The sequence below is a fragment of the Barbatula barbatula genome (assembly GCF_947034865.1).
Source record: "Barbatula barbatula genome assembly, chromosome: 8".
NCBI lineage: Eukaryota > Metazoa > Chordata > Actinopteri > Cypriniformes > Nemacheilidae > Barbatula > Barbatula barbatula.
Genome location: NC_136771.1, coordinates 3,514,793 through 3,535,757, shown reverse-complemented (window position 1 = coordinate 3,535,757; position 20,965 = coordinate 3,514,793). Strand labels below are relative to the sequence as shown.

General features: G+C 40.8%; 3 protein-coding genes across 3 annotated transcripts; all 3 read right to left on the bottom strand.

The window, feature by feature from the left end:
- Nucleotides 1-12: 12 nt before the first annotated feature.
- On the bottom strand, nucleotides 13-2,176 carry ndufb7 (NADH:ubiquinone oxidoreductase subunit B7). The gene is made up of 3 exons (XM_079463031.1): nucleotides 1,928-2,176; nucleotides 583-751; nucleotides 13-177 (listed from the first exon to the last, which is right to left on the bottom strand). Exons 1-3 carry the CDS (start codon nucleotides 2,037-2,039, stop codon nucleotides 90-92), a joined length of 369 nt encoding a protein of 122 aa, XP_079319157.1. The 5' UTR covers nucleotides 2,040-2,176; the 3' UTR covers nucleotides 13-89.
- Nucleotides 2,177-3,520: 1,344 nt separating this feature from the next.
- On the bottom strand, nucleotides 3,521-10,573 carry LOC306898180 (transitional endoplasmic reticulum ATPase). Its single transcript, XM_079463460.1, has 19 exons — nucleotides 10,442-10,573; nucleotides 9,716-9,827; nucleotides 9,458-9,630; nucleotides 9,117-9,259; nucleotides 8,380-8,510; nucleotides 8,165-8,296; nucleotides 7,971-8,073; nucleotides 7,412-7,545; nucleotides 7,198-7,333; nucleotides 6,845-6,957; nucleotides 6,605-6,769; nucleotides 6,394-6,516; nucleotides 6,163-6,310; nucleotides 6,013-6,077; nucleotides 5,144-5,322; nucleotides 4,923-5,052; nucleotides 4,445-4,603; nucleotides 3,974-4,125; nucleotides 3,521-3,869 (listed from the first exon to the last, which is right to left on the bottom strand). Exons 1-19 carry the CDS (start codon nucleotides 10,465-10,467, stop codon nucleotides 3,773-3,775), a joined length of 2,421 nt encoding a protein of 806 aa, XP_079319586.1. The 5' UTR covers nucleotides 10,468-10,573; the 3' UTR covers nucleotides 3,521-3,772.
- A 227-nt stretch (nucleotides 10,574-10,800) lies between these two features.
- samd1b (sterile alpha motif domain containing 1b) lies at nucleotides 10,801-19,876 on the bottom strand. The gene is made up of 7 exons (XM_079462243.1): nucleotides 18,656-19,876; nucleotides 17,149-17,404; nucleotides 15,375-15,457; nucleotides 15,077-15,134; nucleotides 13,739-13,835; nucleotides 13,307-13,427; nucleotides 10,801-13,022 (listed from the first exon to the last, which is right to left on the bottom strand). Exons 1-7 carry the CDS (start codon nucleotides 19,754-19,756, stop codon nucleotides 12,873-12,875), a joined length of 1,866 nt encoding a protein of 621 aa, XP_079318369.1. The 5' UTR covers nucleotides 19,757-19,876; the 3' UTR covers nucleotides 10,801-12,872.
- Between the last annotated feature and the right edge of the window lie 1,089 nt (nucleotides 19,877-20,965).

Genomic DNA, 20,965 nt, shown 5'->3' with positions numbered 1-20,965 from the left:
TAAGCACACATGTTCGTGAGATACTCTTTATTGTTAAGAGCTAGTTATATACACAGAAAGGATTTAAGGGAAAAAGGAAGATTGAATCTTTATGCTGCCTGTGCCTCTGCCTCAATCCTCTTCTTCCTCAGGTTGAGTCTTCTCTCTCGCTCGTACTCTTTCATCCGCATCACATAACTGCAGAGAAACACAAATATTTCCTTAAGATAGGCACATAAAAAAAAACACACAACATGCATTCATGTGTCACTGTAGTAGTAAGGAAGCGTCTGTGCCATCATCAGATCTGTTCATGTTTTAGCCAGCTCAGAAAATATACAAGTCATTCTGAAATGTACACGGTCTGACTCTGCACAATACATTGCCTTTGGAAGTTTATTTTCCCTGATGAAGTGCATGCCTTCAGCTTTGTAAGCATAATTTTCAGAGACGGCGACAAACTGCTGATTTAACAAAACATCTTATACGCCGCAGGCCTCACAATGCTGCCACTAGCCCTGTCTACAACAAACTACATCACACTGCATTTGTTTGTTTATGTGCCGACACAGAGTTAAAGTGATAAAGAAGAGCATTGCTTACTCTTGATGTTGACAGTAGTCCCAGTCATGTCTCTCGTGCTTGCAGGCGAGGAAATTGGGGAAGTTGTCCCTCTTGCACTTCATGAGTTTCAGCAGGTGATGGGCGCAGTAATCTCGCTGCTCCACCGGCAACATGGCCAGATTCATCTGCTCCTGCGAGGCCACCATAACTAAACACAAAACATCTCAAATGAAGATGGTGTCATGATAAACAAACTGCTGAAACTGAGTAGTCAGAGAGTGTGATCAAATAAATGACTGGGATTGGTCCTTCCATAACCTATTTGTATCCTTATTGTTGTCCTTTTGACTTAGTCCAATATTCATATGTTATCATTTTAAGACTTTTATATTTGCATGTGCCTTACTTATTCTTATTAAAACTAAGACCAATTCAATACGAAATCAAACAAACATATACACAAGTGTATGCACAAGCCTCCATAAGACAAGACAAAAGTGTTAAAAAGTATTAAAATCTGCAATGTACATGTTCAGCCACACACTAAAGTTAAAACCCTTGACAATACTTAATATTCAAATATACTATTACAAAACTACAGTACTAGATTATACGTTTACAGTTTAGTATTAAACTAGAATTAATACCTGAAACCTGATGCATTAATATCAAATATTTCACGTGTACTACTTACTATAACATACTAGAGATGTAACAATATTATCGATATCGCGTCATCGCACAATTGTCTGAATATTATCATGGTCACATTACTGTATGAAACGATAGGTCTACCGGGCCTAACATAAAGAAATAATAGATGTCAACTTTGGCAAGATCCATCTGGTGTAATTATTTAATAAAAAGGATTTTTAGATAATTTGACTCATCTCATAGCGCTATACCTCATAACTCCAATCAACAGTTATGAAAAGAGAATGCTTATGGCACGTTTCAAAGTCATAAAAGGTCTATGTAAAAAGATAAACCCATAAATACCGTGTCTTGCGCTTCGTATCGCGGTTTTATCTCGATACATCCTGATAACACGCTAGAGTGTACAACAATCATGCTAACAAACACTAAAATGTTTTTTCAAGTGTGTGTGTGCCCCGATCATGCATCTGCACAACACAATTTAAGTACCAAAGTGTATTCAGCAATAAAGCTCTGTTTCTAAAGACGGGTCATGTCAGTCAACCTGTCATCAACTCAAATAACAGTCATTTTATTCGGACATCCGCGACTTTAACTTGTTTGAAGTGAGCTACAAGAAGAACTACATGGAAGCACGGTTCACTTGCACAAAACATTCGTTCGGGTCGTTACGATATTTAACGCGCCGTTAACGTTGCATGTGTTAAGTCAAGCGGGGTCGTTTCACCTCTCTCCTTCCGCTCCGCGAAGCCCAGCTGTGGGTCGTAAGCAGACGGCTCCCTCGGGTCTGGAGTCGTGTCCGTTTCCGTGATATAACTCCGCACAAGATGAGACCCCATTCTGACCAATCGCTTGCAAAAACAATTGACCTCTCACTCGTTACAAGTTATTAATCTGCAACTAAATTCTTATCACTGCCATTCGGTCACCTCCAGACGGCTCCCTCTGAGGCTTCCGGTCTGCGCAGGAAGTAAACAAGTACGTCGAGTAACACACTCCTGAAAGTCATTGGCATTGACGATTCAGTTCTGCCTCAAAAAGCCGGTTGCACCAGTTACAACTAGTTTGGACTTTAACGGGCACTAAGTTACAACTTACGCACTATTTACGCACTATACATATTTAGTTTATACGTAACGTTACGCATAAACTAAATATTTACGGACTGATGGAAAACGCTCTTGTTTCACTCGGCATTCTTCAATGATTTACATACATGATAACGTCGACATACAGTCACTTTTAAGATGGAGAACATTTTGTGATGACACTACATTATTAGCGACTCTAACAACAACCATTCCTACCGTATCTGCCCTGGGCACATCAACATGTAATAATATTTATTTATTTGGGTGTTGGCAGTACAACGAAATCCTTATATTACATTTCATTTATTATGATTTAATTGGACTGTGTTTTAATCAGCATTGGTTTATTAATCTTGTTTAATTTGAGATATTTAATAAAATGCCTATAGGTAGTATTCTATTATATTTGAGAAAAACGTATTTTTACCGTTATTATGCGAGGTGAAATACATTTTAATCAAGAAGGTTTTGAAATTAATAACATTTTAATACAACCGTTTTACGAATTTAAAGGATGCTGGACTGTCGAAGGTATAGGCCACGTCACATTATGCGACTACGTTAGCTCTTCGTAAAGACCAATGGTGCAACCGAATAACGTACAAAGTTAGTTAGAAACTAGCTAGTTACTAGCATCTAGTGGGAACTTTAGGTTAACATTTAAGAAAGAACTAACGTCTTGTGCAACCCGAGTACGCAAAATATCCTGAGTTGTTTAATGTGTTGCCGTTCATTTCCTACACGGTTATTACAACTTTTGTAATAAGTTTTGATTATCAACTTAACGATATTTTAATTGAAGGGAACCGGAAATGTTTGTTTAGCGATTGTTTCAGAAATGCGCGCGCTGAGGCTTTCACCTCAGTTTGTCAACTGTCGTTCTGAAGGTAAAAACCAGAGGTCAACTGACTAACTTTAACATGTTAAACTAACAAAAAAACGTAATGGTATTTGCGATAAATAATTAAACTCATTATTTTTAAATGTTAATCATAGAAATGTGTGAAAAACACCATTGCCATTAAATGATACCTAATGAGGCGACCAGTTCGTGGTAAGAATATTGACAGCTAATGTTTGTAAACTTAACCTAGTTATATAATTATACATTTATCCATATTTGCTAAATTGTGTTAAATATGTTATGTCACCATGAATTTTATGAATGACACAGAAAATATTTTTGAATTAACATGTCGGTTGAAGGTTTAAAACATTTCTCTCAGTTTAGCCTAGCCATAAGAACTTTATTAAAATATCTTTATTGTGGTCAAACACACACGTTCACATCAACACACGTACAACACCATCTACATATTACCATCACATAAAACCACAAGCTAAGTGCGAATAATAGCTTTTAAATGTTATATTTCTGTCACAATTGTAAAATACTTTTGAGATATCCATGTAAATAACTCAAATGTGCAGATTCCAGAAGTTCCACACATTACAGGTCCGGGGCTGGTAAAAGACCATGATTACTGATAGAGATCATCATCTCCCTCATCCCTAAAATGACCCCCGGAGCCTTGGCCTGACCCTTGACCTTCACCTGACTGAGGTGCTGTTGGAAACCTGTGGATGCGTCAAGAAAAGAATCAGGGAAAGACTCTGCATCTCAGAAGGAGGTAAGAAGTTAATGAGGATGTGTCTGCCTGTGCACCTGTATGTTTGCGTACCTAAAGTTGCCAAATCCCCGGCTCTGCTGCAGAGTCTGAGCGAACATCTCGTACTTGCGTATGTCGTTGTCACTGACCGACCGACGAGCAAATTTCATGGCTTCCTCAAAATGATCCTTCCTGATCTCAGGCACTGGATCATAATCATCATCCTGACGGTGAGAAAGAGAGAAATGTGCAACTACGCATGATTTTGTATTAGAATGACTAAATTATTTTAATTATTCATGTTGACGACAATACAACACAAAATAATATAGTGTAATAAAATGTTGGTTCCCAGTCCAAAGGCTGTTTGTTATGGAACAGTCAGCCGCCCTTTAGGAAACCAGAACTTTACCACTTCATCTGTTTGTGTCCTGTACACACAGTTGAACACTACAGAGCAGTGGCTTTAACACACACACACACACACACACACACACACACACACACACACACACACACACACACACACACACACACACTGACCATGGCAGTTTCTTTCCCGGCCTGCCGCTGTCTCTCAGCACGGATCTCTGCTTCTATAGCTTCTCTTATGGCAAGCTTACAGGCTCTTTGACAGATCTCAGTCAGGTCTGCTCCCGAGAAGCCCTCTGTTATCCGGGACAGATATGCCAGGTCTACATCCTGAGATGCATATGAACATATTTAGTGGGTCGATTTGTATGTGGAGATTCACACATGTGTGTGCAGTAGAGACAACTCCATCCCAAACGAAATAATCTGCATTCTATTGGTCTTAATAACACAAAACGGTACTATTTTGGTGGCATTTGAATGTTAAACTCCAAATATCTTTAAAATCATCTTTAAATATGCAAACAACATGTTTTTTGTGTGTGTGTGTGAAGTTATTTTCGCTTATAGTTTCACTACATGTAAAGATTTACTTTAAGTGTACATTTACAAGTCTGGAGGTGTGTGCATGTGCTTGTGTGTGTATGACCTTAGCAATAGGGGACTTGCGGAGGTTGGCTCTTAGGATGGCAGAGCGGGAGGGGATGTCGGGCAGAGGGATATAAATCAACTGATCCAAGCGACCAGGCCTCAGGATAGCAGGATCAATGATATCAGGCCTGAGGGAGAGATAAGAGATGTCCTAGACTCCGTGTTCACGTCCCAGATTAATTTTACCCACTGATCACATTCACAGAAGCTTTTTTTCACCTGTTGGTGGCACCAATGATAAAGACGTTCTTCTTGCTGGTCATCCCATCCATTTCTGTCAGAATCTGGTTAATGACCCTGTCGGCTGCGCCCCCCGCATCACCGGCACCGCCCCCTCGTGCTTTAGCGATGGAGTCCAGTTCATCAAAAAACAAAATGCATGGGGCTGCCTGCCGCGCCTGTTACAACAAGGTAATTGTAGTTTACTTAAAGTATTCAAATATTTCTGTTAATTGAAATCAAATAAAACACCAGCAAAATGTTACTCAATGAAAAGAAGAAATGTTGCCTCAGCAACAAACTGAAATAACTTTAATTTGAGGCACAAAAAGTATTATCTGAAAATATAATCTAAACAATCTAAAACTGAATAAAATACATAAAAAAATATATTATATTGTTTATAGCTCATGGAAAAAATGCCACTTCCTATAAAAGCGTAATAATAAAACAACAAAATCATAAAACAAAATTGTTAAAAATTAAACTAAAATTAACTAAACATTATACAATAGTTCTGAAAATATAACTCAACCCTCATCCACCGCTAGTCCTTCAAATCTTTGCACAAAAGACAACCAACAGAACATTTAAAACCGAATCAAATGTTAAATTAATATCTTTAAGATTTAGTTACATATGTAAGATTTACATTTATTATTATTTTCTTTCCTTATTTTTCTCTGTCAAAATATTAACAAAACGACAATAAACGCAACAACAACACACATGATAGAAATGGGATCTGATGTTTTTATAGTTTTACAAAAAAAGAGTATTAAAAAAATGTAAAAGTCTTCACAGAATATTTTCTGTATGGCGATATCTGCATGCAGTGATATAGCATGAGAAGGATCCTAACTGCTCACCTTATCAAACACATCTCTGATGTTTGCTTCTGATTCACCAAACCACATGGTGAGCAGCTCTGGACCTGCAATTTACACAAGACATGGAAAAGATTACATACACTTACAAGTACCCTGTCCTTTTTTAACTTCCGTCGCTTGCGCATGTACCTTTAATGGACACAAAGTTAGCCTGGCACTCATTGGCAATGGCTTTTGCAAGTAGGGTTTTTCCACAACCCGGTGGGCCGTAGAACAGAACCCCTCTGGATGGAGTCATTCCAAACTTTAGAAATTTATCAGGATGCTCTACCGGATACTAAGCAAAAAGAGATTGACTGAATTTGTGACATTTCTCTATGTTTGTATAGGTGTGTGTGTATGTGTTTTTTCGAGTTTTACCTGCACAAGCTCCTGTAACTCTCTCTTCACCGCATCTAGTCCTCCAATGTCCTCCCAGTTTACCTGAGGAATCTCCACTATGGTCTCCCTCAGAGCCGATGGATTACTCTGACTCAGAGCCCACTGAAAGAGAAAAACTGGATTTTTTTATATCCCATAGTTTTCTCCCAGAAAGCAGCTTGCGTCTGTTTTTGTGAACGTTGACACTGACCTTAAGGTCATCCATGGTGACAGCGAGCGAGTTCAGAAGATCTGCATCAATGGTGTCATCCTCCAGATCAATAAGCATCATCTTTTTACGGATGGCCTGAAGTGCTGCCTCTGAACACAGAGCTGCCAAATCTGCTCCCACATGACCATGTGTTTCAGTGGAGATCTGCCCAACACAAAAAAATAGAGAGAGACAGAAATGTTTAAAATATCTGACATAAATTTCATACATTGCCCTTACCAGTTCCAGATCCACATCGTCAGACAGTTTCATGTTTTTGGTGTGAATCTGTAAAATCTCAAGCCTGCCCGTGGAGTCTGGGATGCCAATGTCAATCTCACGGTCAAACCGACCTGCGTAGAGGACACACTACAACATCTTACTTTTACAGCGAGCATATGGTTGGGATGTTAAATACATAATCCCAATTTAATAATTGATTCGCTACTCTTGCACTCTTAAAAATGAAGGTTCTTTATGGACCTATTTAGACAAAAATACTTTTCTATGGCATGAAGAAGCACCTTTATTTTTAAGAGTGTGTGCATAAAGGTTTAATGTGTCTTTTGTGCATTTTTGTACTGTGCCCGCACCAAAACGGCGAAGCGCGAGGTCCACGCTGTTGGGTCTGTTTGTGGCCGCCATGACGACAACATGAGCACGTTGCTTCAGGCCATCCATCAGGGTGAGCAGCTGAGACACGATCCTTCGCTCAACCTCCCCGTGAGTCTATGGACATGACATCAAACCAGTGGCACATTCTGTTCTGAAGCATCAGACAACAGGGAAAATACTATTTTTTCTTACCTTCTCTCGTTTTGGAGCGATAGCATCCAGCTCATCAATGAAGATGATCGCAGGGGCATTTTTTTCGGCCTCCTCGAAAGCTTTTCGCAGGTTGCTCTCGGACTCTCCTGCCAGCTTACTCATGATTTCAGGCCCTGCAGTAGAAAGGGGCAGAAAATGCATAGTCAAAAGTACTTAAAACAAAAGAAATTCATTCATTCATTTTCTTCCGCTTATCCGGGGCCGGGTCGCGGGTGCAGCAGTCTAAGCAGAGATGCCCAGACATCCCTCACCCTAGACACTTCCTCTAGCTCTTCCGGGGGACACTTCCAGGCGTTCCCAGGCCAGCCGGGAGACATAATCCCACCACAAAAGAAAGTCATTAAAGAAAATAACATTTTGGTTTTGTGTGTGTCGGCATCCGTGATAGGCATAAGACAATGTGATAAACCTTCCAAAAACCACTTTGTAAATAAACATAAATGCTATTTGGCAGTAGTAGGATAAGCTTTGATAGAGTTTATTTGTGCTTACAGGCAAAAGTCAGTAACAACAGTTATGGATTTTAGCCTTAAAGTACCATTGATGAGGAAGAAGAAAGCTCCCGTCTCGTTAGCAACGGCACGAGCCACCAGAGTCTTGCCTGTGCCAGGTGGACCATAAAGCAGAATTCCCCTCGGGGGCTGCAGATGGATAGATTGGGTAGGTAAATATATATGCAAGTGTTTTTTTGCTTATGAATATACTCCGGAAGATGTTTGTAGACATTCTTGCCTTGACTCCGATGGCTTTGAACAGGCCGGGGTGCCTGAGAGGCAGCTCCACCATCTCTTTAATCTGAGCCAGCTGTTTACGACAGCCCCCGATGTCATCATAGCCAATGTCATTCAGACTCTCCTCCTCATCCTGACATCATCAACACATGACATCATCAGCATACCAAGGGACATCATCAAAGGTATTCATAAAAGCGGGCGGGGCTAACACACCTCTCGTTTGATAGGCTCTCCCTCACAGTGGGTAATGGTATCTGGAGCAACGATGCAATGAGGGCTGGGATCTGTTTCTACCACCTTAAACTCCACTGCTCTCATACCCCCTCTTACCAAAAATATATCACCTGCAGACGAGAGGGCATGCATTTTATTTCATTGACACTTTTCCTAAATAAGATGCTGGTATGTTGAATGCAGTTTTATTATTACAATGTTACTTAAAATTACATTTCATGCAGTGGAGTCAAGAAGTAGAGTAATAATAACCCCCTGTTATTAGAAAATTAAAGTGTTTTTACACCTTGGATGAAGGTGTACTTGTTGTTGGACACTCCATAAATCAAAGTAGGACCTTCAAATTTACCAAATAATTACTGTTTAATATTATTATTCACAAAATTCAATCCATGGCAGATGACATGTCTGTTTTATTTATTTTCCCAAATCCCAATCATTAACACTCATTTTTTTACTAATCTTTAACTTAATATAATCCTTATCCTTACCCCAGCTGTCCTAAACTAAAAATCGCAACCTAAATCCCAACAGAGACCCACATCCCAATTTCTAAAGTCACAGCCGGTCACACCAACAAGGAGACCCAATTCTTTTCATGGTTGACCTTAAATGCTCTCTTATTTGTATTTCACTTCAGATAAAAGTGTCCGCTAAATGAATAAAGGTTAACATAAGACCATACTCTGAGCACATAAACTTTTTAGCATGTGAACCTTTGTGAACAGGTCGGTAGGCCTCCAGGAAATAAGGCTTTAGGAAAACCTCAAACAGGTTGCCAGTCAGCCCTTCAATGGTGTCATCGATGGGTAGAACATGGATGCGCTTTCCGTATTTCACATCTGGACAGGCGTGGATACTATATACAGTTATACACACACAAATGCACATACTGTAATAGACCGTTATTGATACCATCCCTCAATTCGCTTTTGACATTTGCTTTATTACATTAGTTTATAAGTCTGGCAAAGTTTCAAAACTCGCAGGATTTTTTAGATTGGACTGAAAGCCGGGGAAATAAGAAAACCGTAAATGTGATGACATCGATGCGTACCTGATGACATCACCAAGGCGCACACGTAGATTATTTCGGGTGACCCGGTTCATGCGCACCCGTTCGTTGCTGCATGTGTCATCTGTGAGAACGATGCAGACCGTCTGCCTTCGCTTCCGACCCCGTAACACCACCGTATCTCCGCGAAATAACTGCAGCTCCTCCATTTTAGCCTTAGACACACACACAGTCACAGACTCACATGTGCACATTTTTCTTTTGCTTTGTTAACCACTGAACACACACTTATGCACAGACCTGTGACAGGCACACAATGCTGTTGTCCTCATTGGCAGCTTCATCCACTATGAGTCGATTCGGTCGACTCTTCTGTTTCAGAATGGCAGTGGAGAAATCCTCAGACTTTGGACTGTTCAAAACCGACAAATTAGTATCTAATTCTTCAAGACAGCACATATGTTAAAAAACACATTTGTGGTTTAGCTTGCATACACCATATCTTTTAAAAAATACCGCATGTAAACATATCACAGAGTGCAGAATATTTCATCCAAACAACATAGGCATAAAAGTAGCTACATAAAATTGTTAAATGTAATTTTTTTTTTAAATCTATAAGTTTAAAAACGAACAAGCAGAATTAAACATTTGTAAAAACATGGACGGACTCACACACACACACACACACACACGCACACACACACACACACACACACACACAGATGTCTAGTCTCCTGTTACTTCATGTGACACCGATCTGTTTTTAGAGCAAAGCTATGTCTGCAAAGTTCAAACTGCCAGACAAACAAATGCACAAACATATGTATCTTTAATGTTATTGATGTGAAATCTTATGAGGTACAAACATGCACACACCAACATTACCAGATGAAACCAAATGACCATGACCAAATTTGGTCTGTTTAGCAACACATATTAGATTTATTTCATGAAACGTACAAATGTCGACTGAAGAAACACACTTAATATTCAAGTTATAGTTGAAAAGCTGGTTATACTCACTCCCCAGAGGCTCCTGTAGCGGGCATGGTGAGTCTTGGTGTCCTGTAGGAGTTTGTAATCGTTCAGTGCAGTGCGGTACGCAGTGTGACAACAGGCTCCATGCCTAAATAACTGTGTTTGTGTGTCGCCCTCTGCTTCACACTCGGTCTATAAAACCCATCCCACCACATGTTAACTCAAAATTCCATGTAACATGCACATGTACAGACGTATATCTAGGAAAGTCTGCTTTTTAATTGTTGTGCTACTGTTATAAATGTGTTTGGCCTCTTGGTCAACGTCTTTCTGTCCCTTTCCCACCCAACCCATTCCAGACATTCCTTACTTTCATTATAACAAACACACACGCACGCAATATAGTGCATACGGTTATTTGAAATTTTATTTTAATGCACTTCATCAATTAGCCGTCTTTTCATTACAAAACAACAGGTAAACTTGACACGGAGAAACAATTGCAGTTCAGTCCCAAAGATCAGACGTTCTTTAAACATAAAACTTGCACTGTGAATGCAGAAAAGAGCAAAGTGGATAATTTAATAACGTTAACATTATTGATGCATTTTTCTTCTGTGTCTGTTTTTATGCTATTTACAGCTACTTTAAACCTCAAGGTGGATACTGAACTAATGTTGACTGTTGTCAATTATATCAGCTCAATGGCATTTACAATTGGATCCCAGATTCAATGTTTTGGTGTCTATGCTGCCCTCTGATGGCAGACCAGGGGGTCATCCTTTACCAGCACTATAAGCCTTATTTAAAGGGATAGTTCACATAAAAATGACCTGTTAGACTTGCTTTCTTCCACACAAAACAAAAGTGATTGTGATTTAATTTTAAGTTTGCCTTTTAACTGCACAGGGTAAACATGAAAACGAGGTTTGTAAGACATTTCTACAATCAACACTGTTTTGTACACAAAGTTTTTTAGTTCGGCATAAAATGTGTTGACAATGTTCGGCTATGGCCTTAGAATTACATTGTGTAAAGTCTATCTAATTATGCAAATCAAAGTACCTTTGCACATTCGAGTCAAGGGAATACAATAAAAAAGAGGACAAAAAAACGAACAAAAAATAAATAGTTGTAGACAAATAGGAATTCAAGGTGGTACAACTGTCAGCAAAACCAAATGTTTCTATAATTCAATATCCGATTGACCTGTCCCACAGTGCAATATAAAGCCATCCAGAGATTCTTCACAATTTAAACAGGACTTTAACAGTAACAGTCCTATTTATCAGTCCGATGGATCCACCCGTATGTCCACTTTATGTTATTACATAAGATACAGGACAGTGGAGGTCAAGTTTACACTTCAATGTTTGAAAAAAAGAGATTCTGTGCATCCACATCTCCACTTAAGACATTTCTCGTTGTGTTTGAAATGGAAACGTCGATTATTACTACAGTTTTACACAAACTCTTTCCTCAGGTCCAACAATACAACAAAAGTGATATTTTGATGTACTTGGTCAGTTTTAACGTTTCAAAGCTGCAAGGCCTTAGGGCCGTCTGTAGACATCCAGACACATTCTGCTGGTGAAGGAATTTGATAATTGATTATGACCTCAAAAACAAATATTTACAAATGTTACACAGCCATCAATTGTGACGTTCCCGAATGATACAGATCCGAGATTAAAGGAATCCAACAGAGTGACCTGCAGACTTTAAAGGGATGTCATCTGTGAGACACGACCACTGTGTGCAAAAGATCTCCATTAACATACAGTCTTCGTCTATTTTTTTGCAAACTGTGCAAGACTTGATGCATTGAATGTTTTTAAGTCAAGTTCTTCTTGAAACTGAAGTGGAAATAATCCGGTCCGCATCTGAGGTACAAGAAAGATTTGAGTAACAGGTTGTCCCTAGGTTGGTTCAGAAAGTCCGCAATGAAGCTCGGGAATAATCGTCAAGTCACCATTGTCCTCTCGAAATGTAACCCGACATCCAGCTTGTTCATCATAGGAGGAAATGAAACGAAACAGTAAACATCCAGAATTTGGATTTTGTGGAAATATTTAAAGCAGACGGTTCTGTCCTCTACTGAACTGAGAAGATAAAATCCAGTTGATGAAATAAACATCAGTGTCCCAAGCAGCATATCGGAGCAGCACAAAACCGGGAATCATTAAAAAAAGGTTTGTCCCAATCTCACACCATGTTTGTTTTCCACATCTTCGTTATTGTCAGTTTCATTTCAGACAATTTATAGGCGTACATATTTAAAAAAATGTGTGCGTTCGACTGTGTAAGAGGAACAAGAATTTTGGAATGTGGAGAAAAATCCATCTGATGAAAAAAGGGTGTTTTAAGCATCACTACATATACTTCTGGAATCTGTTACAAGTAAATATTGTTCACTGTATATGTTAATTCATTTGTCAATAGCCAGTGTGTGTGTGTGTGTGTGTGTGTGTGTGTATCAGCAGCAAGCTTCGTCGTCCTGGAAGTGGGTCCTCTGAAGAACTTTGACATGACGTTCATAGATCTTTAGGGCGGGACCAAGCCTGATTGACAGGCCTGTTAGCACGTCATTCCTCTGCATGAGGAGGAGGGATTTTCCATCAATTTCCTGTCAGAACAAATATGTTAATACAATTTTGTTTTCAGTTGCTTTATGTCAGAAAATCTGTTATTCTACAATCGCTCTTTAAAATAAAGGTGCTTCACAGCGATGCCATGGAAGAGACGATTTTGGTTCCACAAAGAACCATCTCTTTCTTACTTCTATGTAATCTGAAGAACCTTTTTTCACCCCGAAAAAAAACTTTTGTGAAACAGAAGGAACTTTAAGGAACCAAAATAGTTCAAAATAGTCCAAAGTCCAGTAAAGTAACAAGTGTTTGAATTGTCTACCTGTGTCCTGAAGGCAAGGGCTTGCTCGGGGAATCCAGCGGCAGTGAAGTAGCTGGCCACATCTGCTACCGTCCAATCAATCGGATTCACGCCACTTGTCTCCAGCTTCACAAAGCCGCCTCTGACACAGCACAAAACACATCAATGAAGACAATCAGCTCTGTTTCCAGGGAGAAGACTCAATGTCTAAAAGAATTTCTCTTATGTCACATTTCATCTTAAACTTTGTGTTGATAAAGCACATGGAAAAGTCAACATCATGACCAGACTTTATCATCCCTTCTCGTTTTTATCAACCCGTTTACTGGTTTCTCATTTCTTTCACTATGATTCATTTCTGGTGATTCTGCTGGAAGGTCATTAGGTTTTTCACAGAGACTTTTTTTCAAACAAAGCCCTTTCTCTCTCCTGTGCTGTTTATATTGTACTCACATTCCTTCATTCATCCCTCGTTCTTCAGCTGCTCCTGGGGAGGCAGAAGGAGTCAGAAGACATGATGAAACTCCCACTTCCAGCTTACAGCCTGAATCTGAGGATGAAACAAAACACGCGACTATATGAGAACACAAATCACATAACATAGACAACAATATGGAAATAAAACACAAGTATTAAACACATTCACATACAACTATATGAACACACGGCCACATAACATAGCTACAGTATTTGAACTATATAAACACACACCAACCAATCACACACAGCTATATGAAACAAAATTGCACAACTATATTTAAATGTAGGTGAATCTATATGTAAACAAAACTGCAGAACGTACAAATCTGTATAAAAACACAACCACACAACAATATGAACAAGCAAGTTTAACCACATAACATATCCAACTATGTGAACACATAAACACCCAACATACACAACTATATGAACACACAAATACATGAAAACACAACTATATTTAAACAGGACTACAGAACGTATCTAATACTAATACACACAACTATATGAACACACAACCATCCAACAAACACAACTACATGAAAACACATAACTATATGTAAACAAAACCGCAACATGTACACAACTACATGAAAACACAACCTCTCAAACATACACAACTATAAAAACACAAAATCACACAACTAAATGAAAAACTAAATCACAGTATGTACACAACTACATGAAAACACACAACATACAAAACAATATATACTCACAACAATATGGACACACACAACCACTCAAACATACACAACTATATGAGCTCAAAATAACACAACTAAATGAAAAACTAAATCACAGTATGTACATAACTACATTAAAACACACAACATGCAAAACAATATATATACACAACCACTCAAACATACACAACTATATGAGCTCAAAATAACACAGAACAACATGAAAACACAACAATCACAACTATACGAACACCCGACCTGCACAACTATATGAACACACAAGCACACAACACTACATGAAAATACCACCACACAACTGTATGTGAACAAAACATACACCACAATATGAAAACAACCACACACACAACTATATAACACACATCTATAGGAAAGCACACCCACGCAAATACACAGCTATATGGAAACACAATCGCACATAACACCAAGGGAAATAAAAACATCCACACAAGAAATGCACATCATAGACAAAATAAACTAAATAGAACAGTCCACAAAACAGCATCAAATACAACACACACAAGCTAATAGTAAACTCTTCATAAATCCCCTTTAAAACAAACGGAATGCAGTTACATAAAAACTCACAATACAAACACACACTTACAGTTTCTTAAAGGTATAGATGGAGCCGTTACATTCTCTGACATCACAATGACCTGATCCTGAAAAATATCAGAGAAACATTTTTGTGACATCAAACGATTGCAAAAATAATGACTGTTTATAAATTGGTTCCTGAGTTTGAGAGTGACATTGTATAGCTCATACAAATGTTTGGCGAGTGCTATGAACGGTGTACACACTCTTTTTCTGCCATAGAGAGAGAATAAAGTATAGTAGCATAAAAAATACACATTTCACTTTTAAAGGTCTTATTTTAAATAAGTAGTGCCTGACGTTACCTCTGTGTTTGGATGTAGTTGATCAGGTGAAGTTGCGCTGTTCTCAATACCAGCATCCTCAGGCTCAGCCGACACGGTCTGCTCTGAATTAAAGAGAGAAGATTTAATATCATTATTTCTGGTTGTGACGTGATATTTCAAACTGACTTCATCATATTTCTGTGTTCATACACACATATTTACTTTCCTTTTGAACTACAAATCCCACACGTGGTTTGTCGGTATTTAAACAAGTGCACTTTAAGCTGCAAGACATTTCTTTAATTAATTTATACCACATTAAGAAAAAACCAAGAATATAAAATGTCTTTTGCTATAATGCCACCTGGCTGAAGTCATATTCACAGCACTTAGGCTTTGTTCAGCTTGCCAAACATCTGTTTTTGCAAACCATCATCCGTATGTTGTTTGAAATGGAATTAGAACTGGATTTTGGTGCGACAGTCCGAATAATTTGCGTTTTAAGTTTTCTTTTTTTCGTTATTCGGGACATGTACGTAACATCATACACAAAGCGTAATACCTTCTACAGATTGATAATGAACTCATTTACACTTAAACAAGATGTTTGCTATGTAATAATCGATAGAGTTAATGGTTTTATGACATGAATGTTTATACTTTCCTTTGATCGTAAAAAAAATGGTTGTCCTAAAACTTCTAGACAAACCACTCATAAAAAGTATTTGTAATGATACTTTTGTCCTCAGTTACTTTAATGGCTTTACAGACTTGCTCAGGTATGTCTAGCAATTTTTGAGTTCTGCTCAAGAATACAGAAAAAGGCTTTCCACCGTGAATCGTGAAGTATTGTCTGAATTTAAAAAGCCAGACCATGAGCACAGCATGTTTTCTGCATGCTGTGTTGAGGGGCACTCTTTGGTAAGGGTTGCAGTAGGTCAATACTTGAATGAGACCAAAAGTATAGAAAGCTTATACATCATATTTGTGTCTAACATTGCAAATCTGTACCACACTTTTTATGTTTTATGATTATGAGAAAAAAGATACTGTGACCTTAAAGCGGTAGTTCACTGTCAAAATACATTTTCATGATAATTTACATATTAACATATAAAGATGTTTCTTTAGTCGAAGTTTTTGATGAAAACATTCAAAGATTTTTCTCCATATTGTGAACGTCAATGGAGTCCAAACGGTTGAAGGTCAAAATTACAGTTTCAGTGCAGCTTCAACGGGCTTTAACCGATACCAGACGATGAATGCGGGTCTTGTATAGTGAAAGGATTTTTAGAAAAATGTATGAGCTCTGTTCTGCGATGCACGTTCATGACTTCACAAAATGACTACGTAATTATGTGAAAAGATCATGCTTGACGTAGGCGGAAGTTTACAAGTTGAACGTGCAAGTTTAAAAAAAAAGAAACATCTTGGATGACATGGGGGCGAGTAAATTACCTTAAATTACTTTGATACAGTCAATTCAGAATAATTTATAAGGTGATGGAAAATGTTGTTAGATTTGACTCTGTGCACTGAAGTAACCGCTGCGTCTGTGACCTGATCTTATTCACCACAAAGGTACTAGTTGTGCTATTGTGTAAGAGGAGGCATCTATAGCTACAGCACTTTTGTTTCTACTCATACTCATTCTACTCATCGATTGCAGTTAATCAGTGTCTCAACAATCCTGTTCGAAGACAGATATTATAACTATATTTTATTTTGCTCCATTACTAGAATCTTCAGATTCTGCTGTACTGAAGCGAAGCTGCAGCTGTCGTAAAAACACAAAAAGAGACGCTGCGGGTACCTTCAGTTCCACCCACGTCTACTTCCTGTTGGGAGCCTTGGTTTGACGACTCTACGAATGAAGATGGCTGGGATTTCCCCTCAGAAGACACCGTTGAGATGGTGCCATTATCAGTCGCAACATCCCTGTCAGGTGAGATTGGGTCAACACCTGTCGGACCCCTGTCGGTGATGTCCTCTTCTTTGCTTTCTAAACTTCCCGCTTTTCCATCCTCAACACCCTCTTCCTCCATCGGTTCTTCATCCTTCACCTCTTCCTGCAATGCAGGAACGGAGACACTTGGAAATCTATTTAAAAATGCTCTTAAGGGACTCCAAACCAACACACTAGTCATTGCAAGGCATTTCTAAAGTGGCCTTTTATCGCAAAGGCGGTGACAGAGATGAAACAACATAACATTAAGCGACTTAAGGGAAAATAAAGAGACAAAGTACAGATTTCTGACGCCCCCGTAGCAGGATGCGCGCGCCTCTCAAACCGACCGACCCTGATTTTGATCCGTGACGAGGCAACGTGCTATGACACGAATTTCGGTTTACACCCCAACAACAAATCTAAAACCGGCCGAATGTCCGCTGTACACATCTTGCCAAAGATCCCCATTAGATAACAACCATTTGGCAATGCACCAAGTAACTCAGTTGGGCTCGTAATCAATGTGGGGTAGTAACTGCGAGCGTGTGGGACAGCAATCGAGAGATCAGATCAACGCAGAGCGGATAACAGCGCAAATAATGACACGAAACACGACGGACGCGCATTAAACCGGCTGGATGGAACGGAACTAAGAGGCTTAAACTGCACGCGCGGGGTGCGCTCCGCTTTGGCTCGTCGTGCAGCGAATTTCCGCCATCGCAACCGCGTTTACCTCGTATGACCGAAGTATCTATCGCACAGAGACACTCACTCTCTACAGTGAGAAAACAGACGCGAGCCTCGGGTATCCCCCTCCCTTTTGCATTTTCCGTGCGCGTCTAACTTAACAGACACCGCCTAGTGAAAAATATCCAGCACAACTTTAACGGCACCGATAATCGTCGCCCCTGCCCGCAAATTCCACTTCGATGACATCCGTGTTTCAGTCACGCGTCTCGACGAGAACGCTCGCGTGCAGTGCATTGAGTGTCTATAGAGCAGATGAACAAGAGAAGCGACATAACGTCTAGCTCGCACGCGCACACACGCAGGCGGGCGCTGCCGAGCGCGAGTCCGCACCTTTTGTGCCGAGACGCTCAAGTGAAACAGGGCACGCAGACAGTTGCGTGTCGAGCGCGGCGCACGATTGAGGTGTCGCTCCCCCGCCGCTTGCACCCAACGCGGTCTCAAAAACAAGCACGAACACGCGAAAACAGTTTGGACGTGTTGGCGCACACTTGTGCGCGAGAAAAGAGCGGAAATCGGACGGTGCGGGGCTGTTTACGTCCTGCGCTTCTTTCTTTCGCTTTTTCCTCAAAGCGCGTTCGTTATTTCGTGCGCCGCGCAGGACGTGTGGGTAATATTAAGTTACCTTTTTCGCGAGATGTCTGTCCTGCAGTGCGCTTTTCAGGAGTCGCGCGGACGGCTTGGCCGCCCCCATCCCCCTCGCGAGAAGAGTGATGTGGCCGAGGCGCGTTCTGCGGAGACGGCCCCGCTCGATCTCACGCTCCAGCACCACTTTGACGCGGTTGCGGGTCAGCTTCTCGCCGGGCACCCCGCTCTGCGTGCTGAAGTAACCGAGTATCTCCTTCAGTCCCAATTGCGCGTGGCCCCGTGTTGCGGCGGAGCCCCGGTGTCTCTCGGACAGACTTCGGACCGCGTCGACCAGTCTATCGCCCAGATCGGCACTCTTCTCATCCGAGCTGCGCGTCCCGCACCCCTTTGCTCCCACATTGAGTTTGGGTTTCGGGGGCGCGGGGGGCTTGTTCCTCAGAGACGGACTGCTGCTGACGGCCGAACTGGCGCTCGGGCAAGTTTTCTGTTCTTTTTCGTGACTGCCTTCCTCCTCGTGGCCAACGCCGAGCGCGTTTTCGCCTTCGGCCCGTGTGCTCGCACTTGAAGCATCGCAAACAGCCGCCCCGTCATCGCGGTGGGGTGAGGAGACGTCCCCTCCCGCCTGCGCGATTAATCTCTTGTCTTTCGATGCACTTGCCGTTGCGCCACAACTAACAAAACTGTTTCCGCTGGTTGCTGGCAAAACCTTTTCTTCCTTTCCAAAAGTGGCGACGGAGATTTGGGGGACGGGATCGGGGCTCTCGGGCTCCTTTTCCTCGAAGTCCTCCTGGTCCGTGAGACTGTGCGCGCTGTCGCCGTTGTTATTAAAACTGGCGCGTTTGGTTCGTTCAGCCACCGACTCGCCGCTGCCGCTACTGCTGTCGGCTTGCTCCGTCCTCTTTCGGCATTTCCTTTGCACTTTCGCGGCGTTGCGGTACGAAATCGAGCCTTTGTAGCTAACTTTGAGCACAGTTTGCTCCTGGATCAGTTTTTCTAGTTCAGCCCTGGTTTGGTCCGGGTCTGACCCGTGTCTCCTTCGGACCATTCGGCAGATCCTCTCCAGGTCGGGTCGAGCTTTTCTCGAGCGCAGGGAGTCGATGGTTTCCAGGATCCATTCGCGGTATCGTGGCTCCGACATGTCGCGGTACCGGTTCGGTTGGCTTTGGCCGAGCGCCTCTCTCGTCTCCGAAGGGCTGCGATCCGCTCAGAGCTCGGCTGGGAATGAAGCGGAAGCCTCGCTGTACGCCTGCGTTTACCCACTATGCGCGCTTAAGGTGGACTATTTGCGAAGAGAATCCTCCGCTAGCGCTGTGCTGCGCCGATGCGAGCGACCGATTTAAGGTGGTATTGTGGAGTTGCTCGTTTTGCGCACCTTTTGTTCACGCTCGCGCTGCAATCCATCACACAAACGCGGGGTGTTTTTACGCACTCCGTGTGTATTATTCGTAAAAACGACCACGTTTGTAATAGTTTAAAGAGTCAAGATGTGAAAGACTAAGATTAAATCATTTCCCGTCTTATTTTAAAACTCACCACGTCACTGACAGCTCTTATGCGATGATGGGGTGAGAAAATGTAAACAATAACACGTTAATGTATTTTTTTTATATTATACCCATTATGTAAAGGGCGGGAAAAACAACACACACACACACACACACACACACACACACACACACACACACACACACACACACACATAAAAAATACACGAAATCGTTAAATGAAATTACGTAAATAATAATTACAAGTTGCATCAGTTTTAGTCAGTTATTTGCATAATGTGTCAATGATATAGCATTTCAATTCTGTAAAGCAAAATAAAGGCATTGGCTGTTCGAGTACTTTACAAAATTGTTTGATATGTAAAAAGGAACTTTTATATAATGCTTATAATGTTACACCTTGTGAAAACTGCAAAAAAGAGAGAAAGTGATGGGAGGAAATCAAATGCTAAAAATGAGCACAAAATATCTGTTCAGGTTTGCCTGAAAGCCAGAAAGCAGTCAAACAGTGATTCTGCTACGGTATGGTCAGCCATTTCACAATAGTCGTTCGATCACATACGTTTTCTGTATTTGTGCTCAATGCTCAAAAATGAAGCTCTTACAAATCAGGAGAGGTTTTTTCTCTCTCAAACGTTGGTAGTTGGCAAGAAATGCTCTTTTAGAGTTTGAAATAATTTGGCGTGAAAGTGTACCCATCATCCCCCAATTTTCTTCTTGCAAGGTGCCGTTTCCCACTGTTCAGGACTCACACGGCGATATTGCAGACAGGACCGCAGCTGTTCTGAAGGGTGGGCCTTGATGTTAGTATAATGTGAGGTGTTTCAATGACACAGAGAAAG

Excerpts from the sequence above, each read along its gene's own strand:
- ndufb7 (XM_079463031.1), bottom strand. The coding sequence starts at position 2,039 with ATGGGGTCTCATCTTGTGCGGAGTTATATCACGGAAACGGACACGACT. Across the intron at positions 752-1,927 it reads CGCGGAGCGGAAGGAGAGAG|TTATGGTGGCCTCGCAGGAG; the intron begins GTGAAACGACCC and ends TTTTGTGTTTAG. Across the intron at positions 178-582 it reads GACTACTGTCAACATCAAGA|TTATGTGATGCGGATGAAAG; the intron begins GTAAGCAATGCT and ends GTTTCTCTGCAG.
- LOC306898180 (XM_079463460.1), bottom strand. The coding sequence starts at position 10,467 with ATGCCCGCTACAGGAGCCTCTGGGGA. Across the intron at positions 9,631-9,715 it reads GCATTGTGTGCCTGTCACAG|GCTAAAATGGAGGAGCTGCA; the intron begins GTCTGTGCATAA and ends TGTGTGTCTAAG. Across the intron at positions 6,078-6,162 it reads TAACTTTGTGTCCATTAAAG|GTCCAGAGCTGCTCACCATG; the intron begins GTACATGCGCAA and ends TGTAAATTGCAG.
- samd1b (XM_079462243.1), bottom strand. The coding sequence starts at position 19,756 with ATGTCGGAGCCACGATACCGCGAATGGATCCTGGAAACCATCGACTCC. Across the intron at positions 17,405-18,655 it reads ACAGACATCTCGCGAAAAAG|GAAGAGGTGAAGGATGAAGA; the intron begins GTAACTTAATAT and ends CCTGCATTGCAG. Across the intron at positions 15,458-17,148 it reads AGACGTGGGTGGAACTGAAG|AGCAGACCGTGTCGGCTGAG; the intron begins GTACCCGCAGCG and ends TCTTTAATTCAG.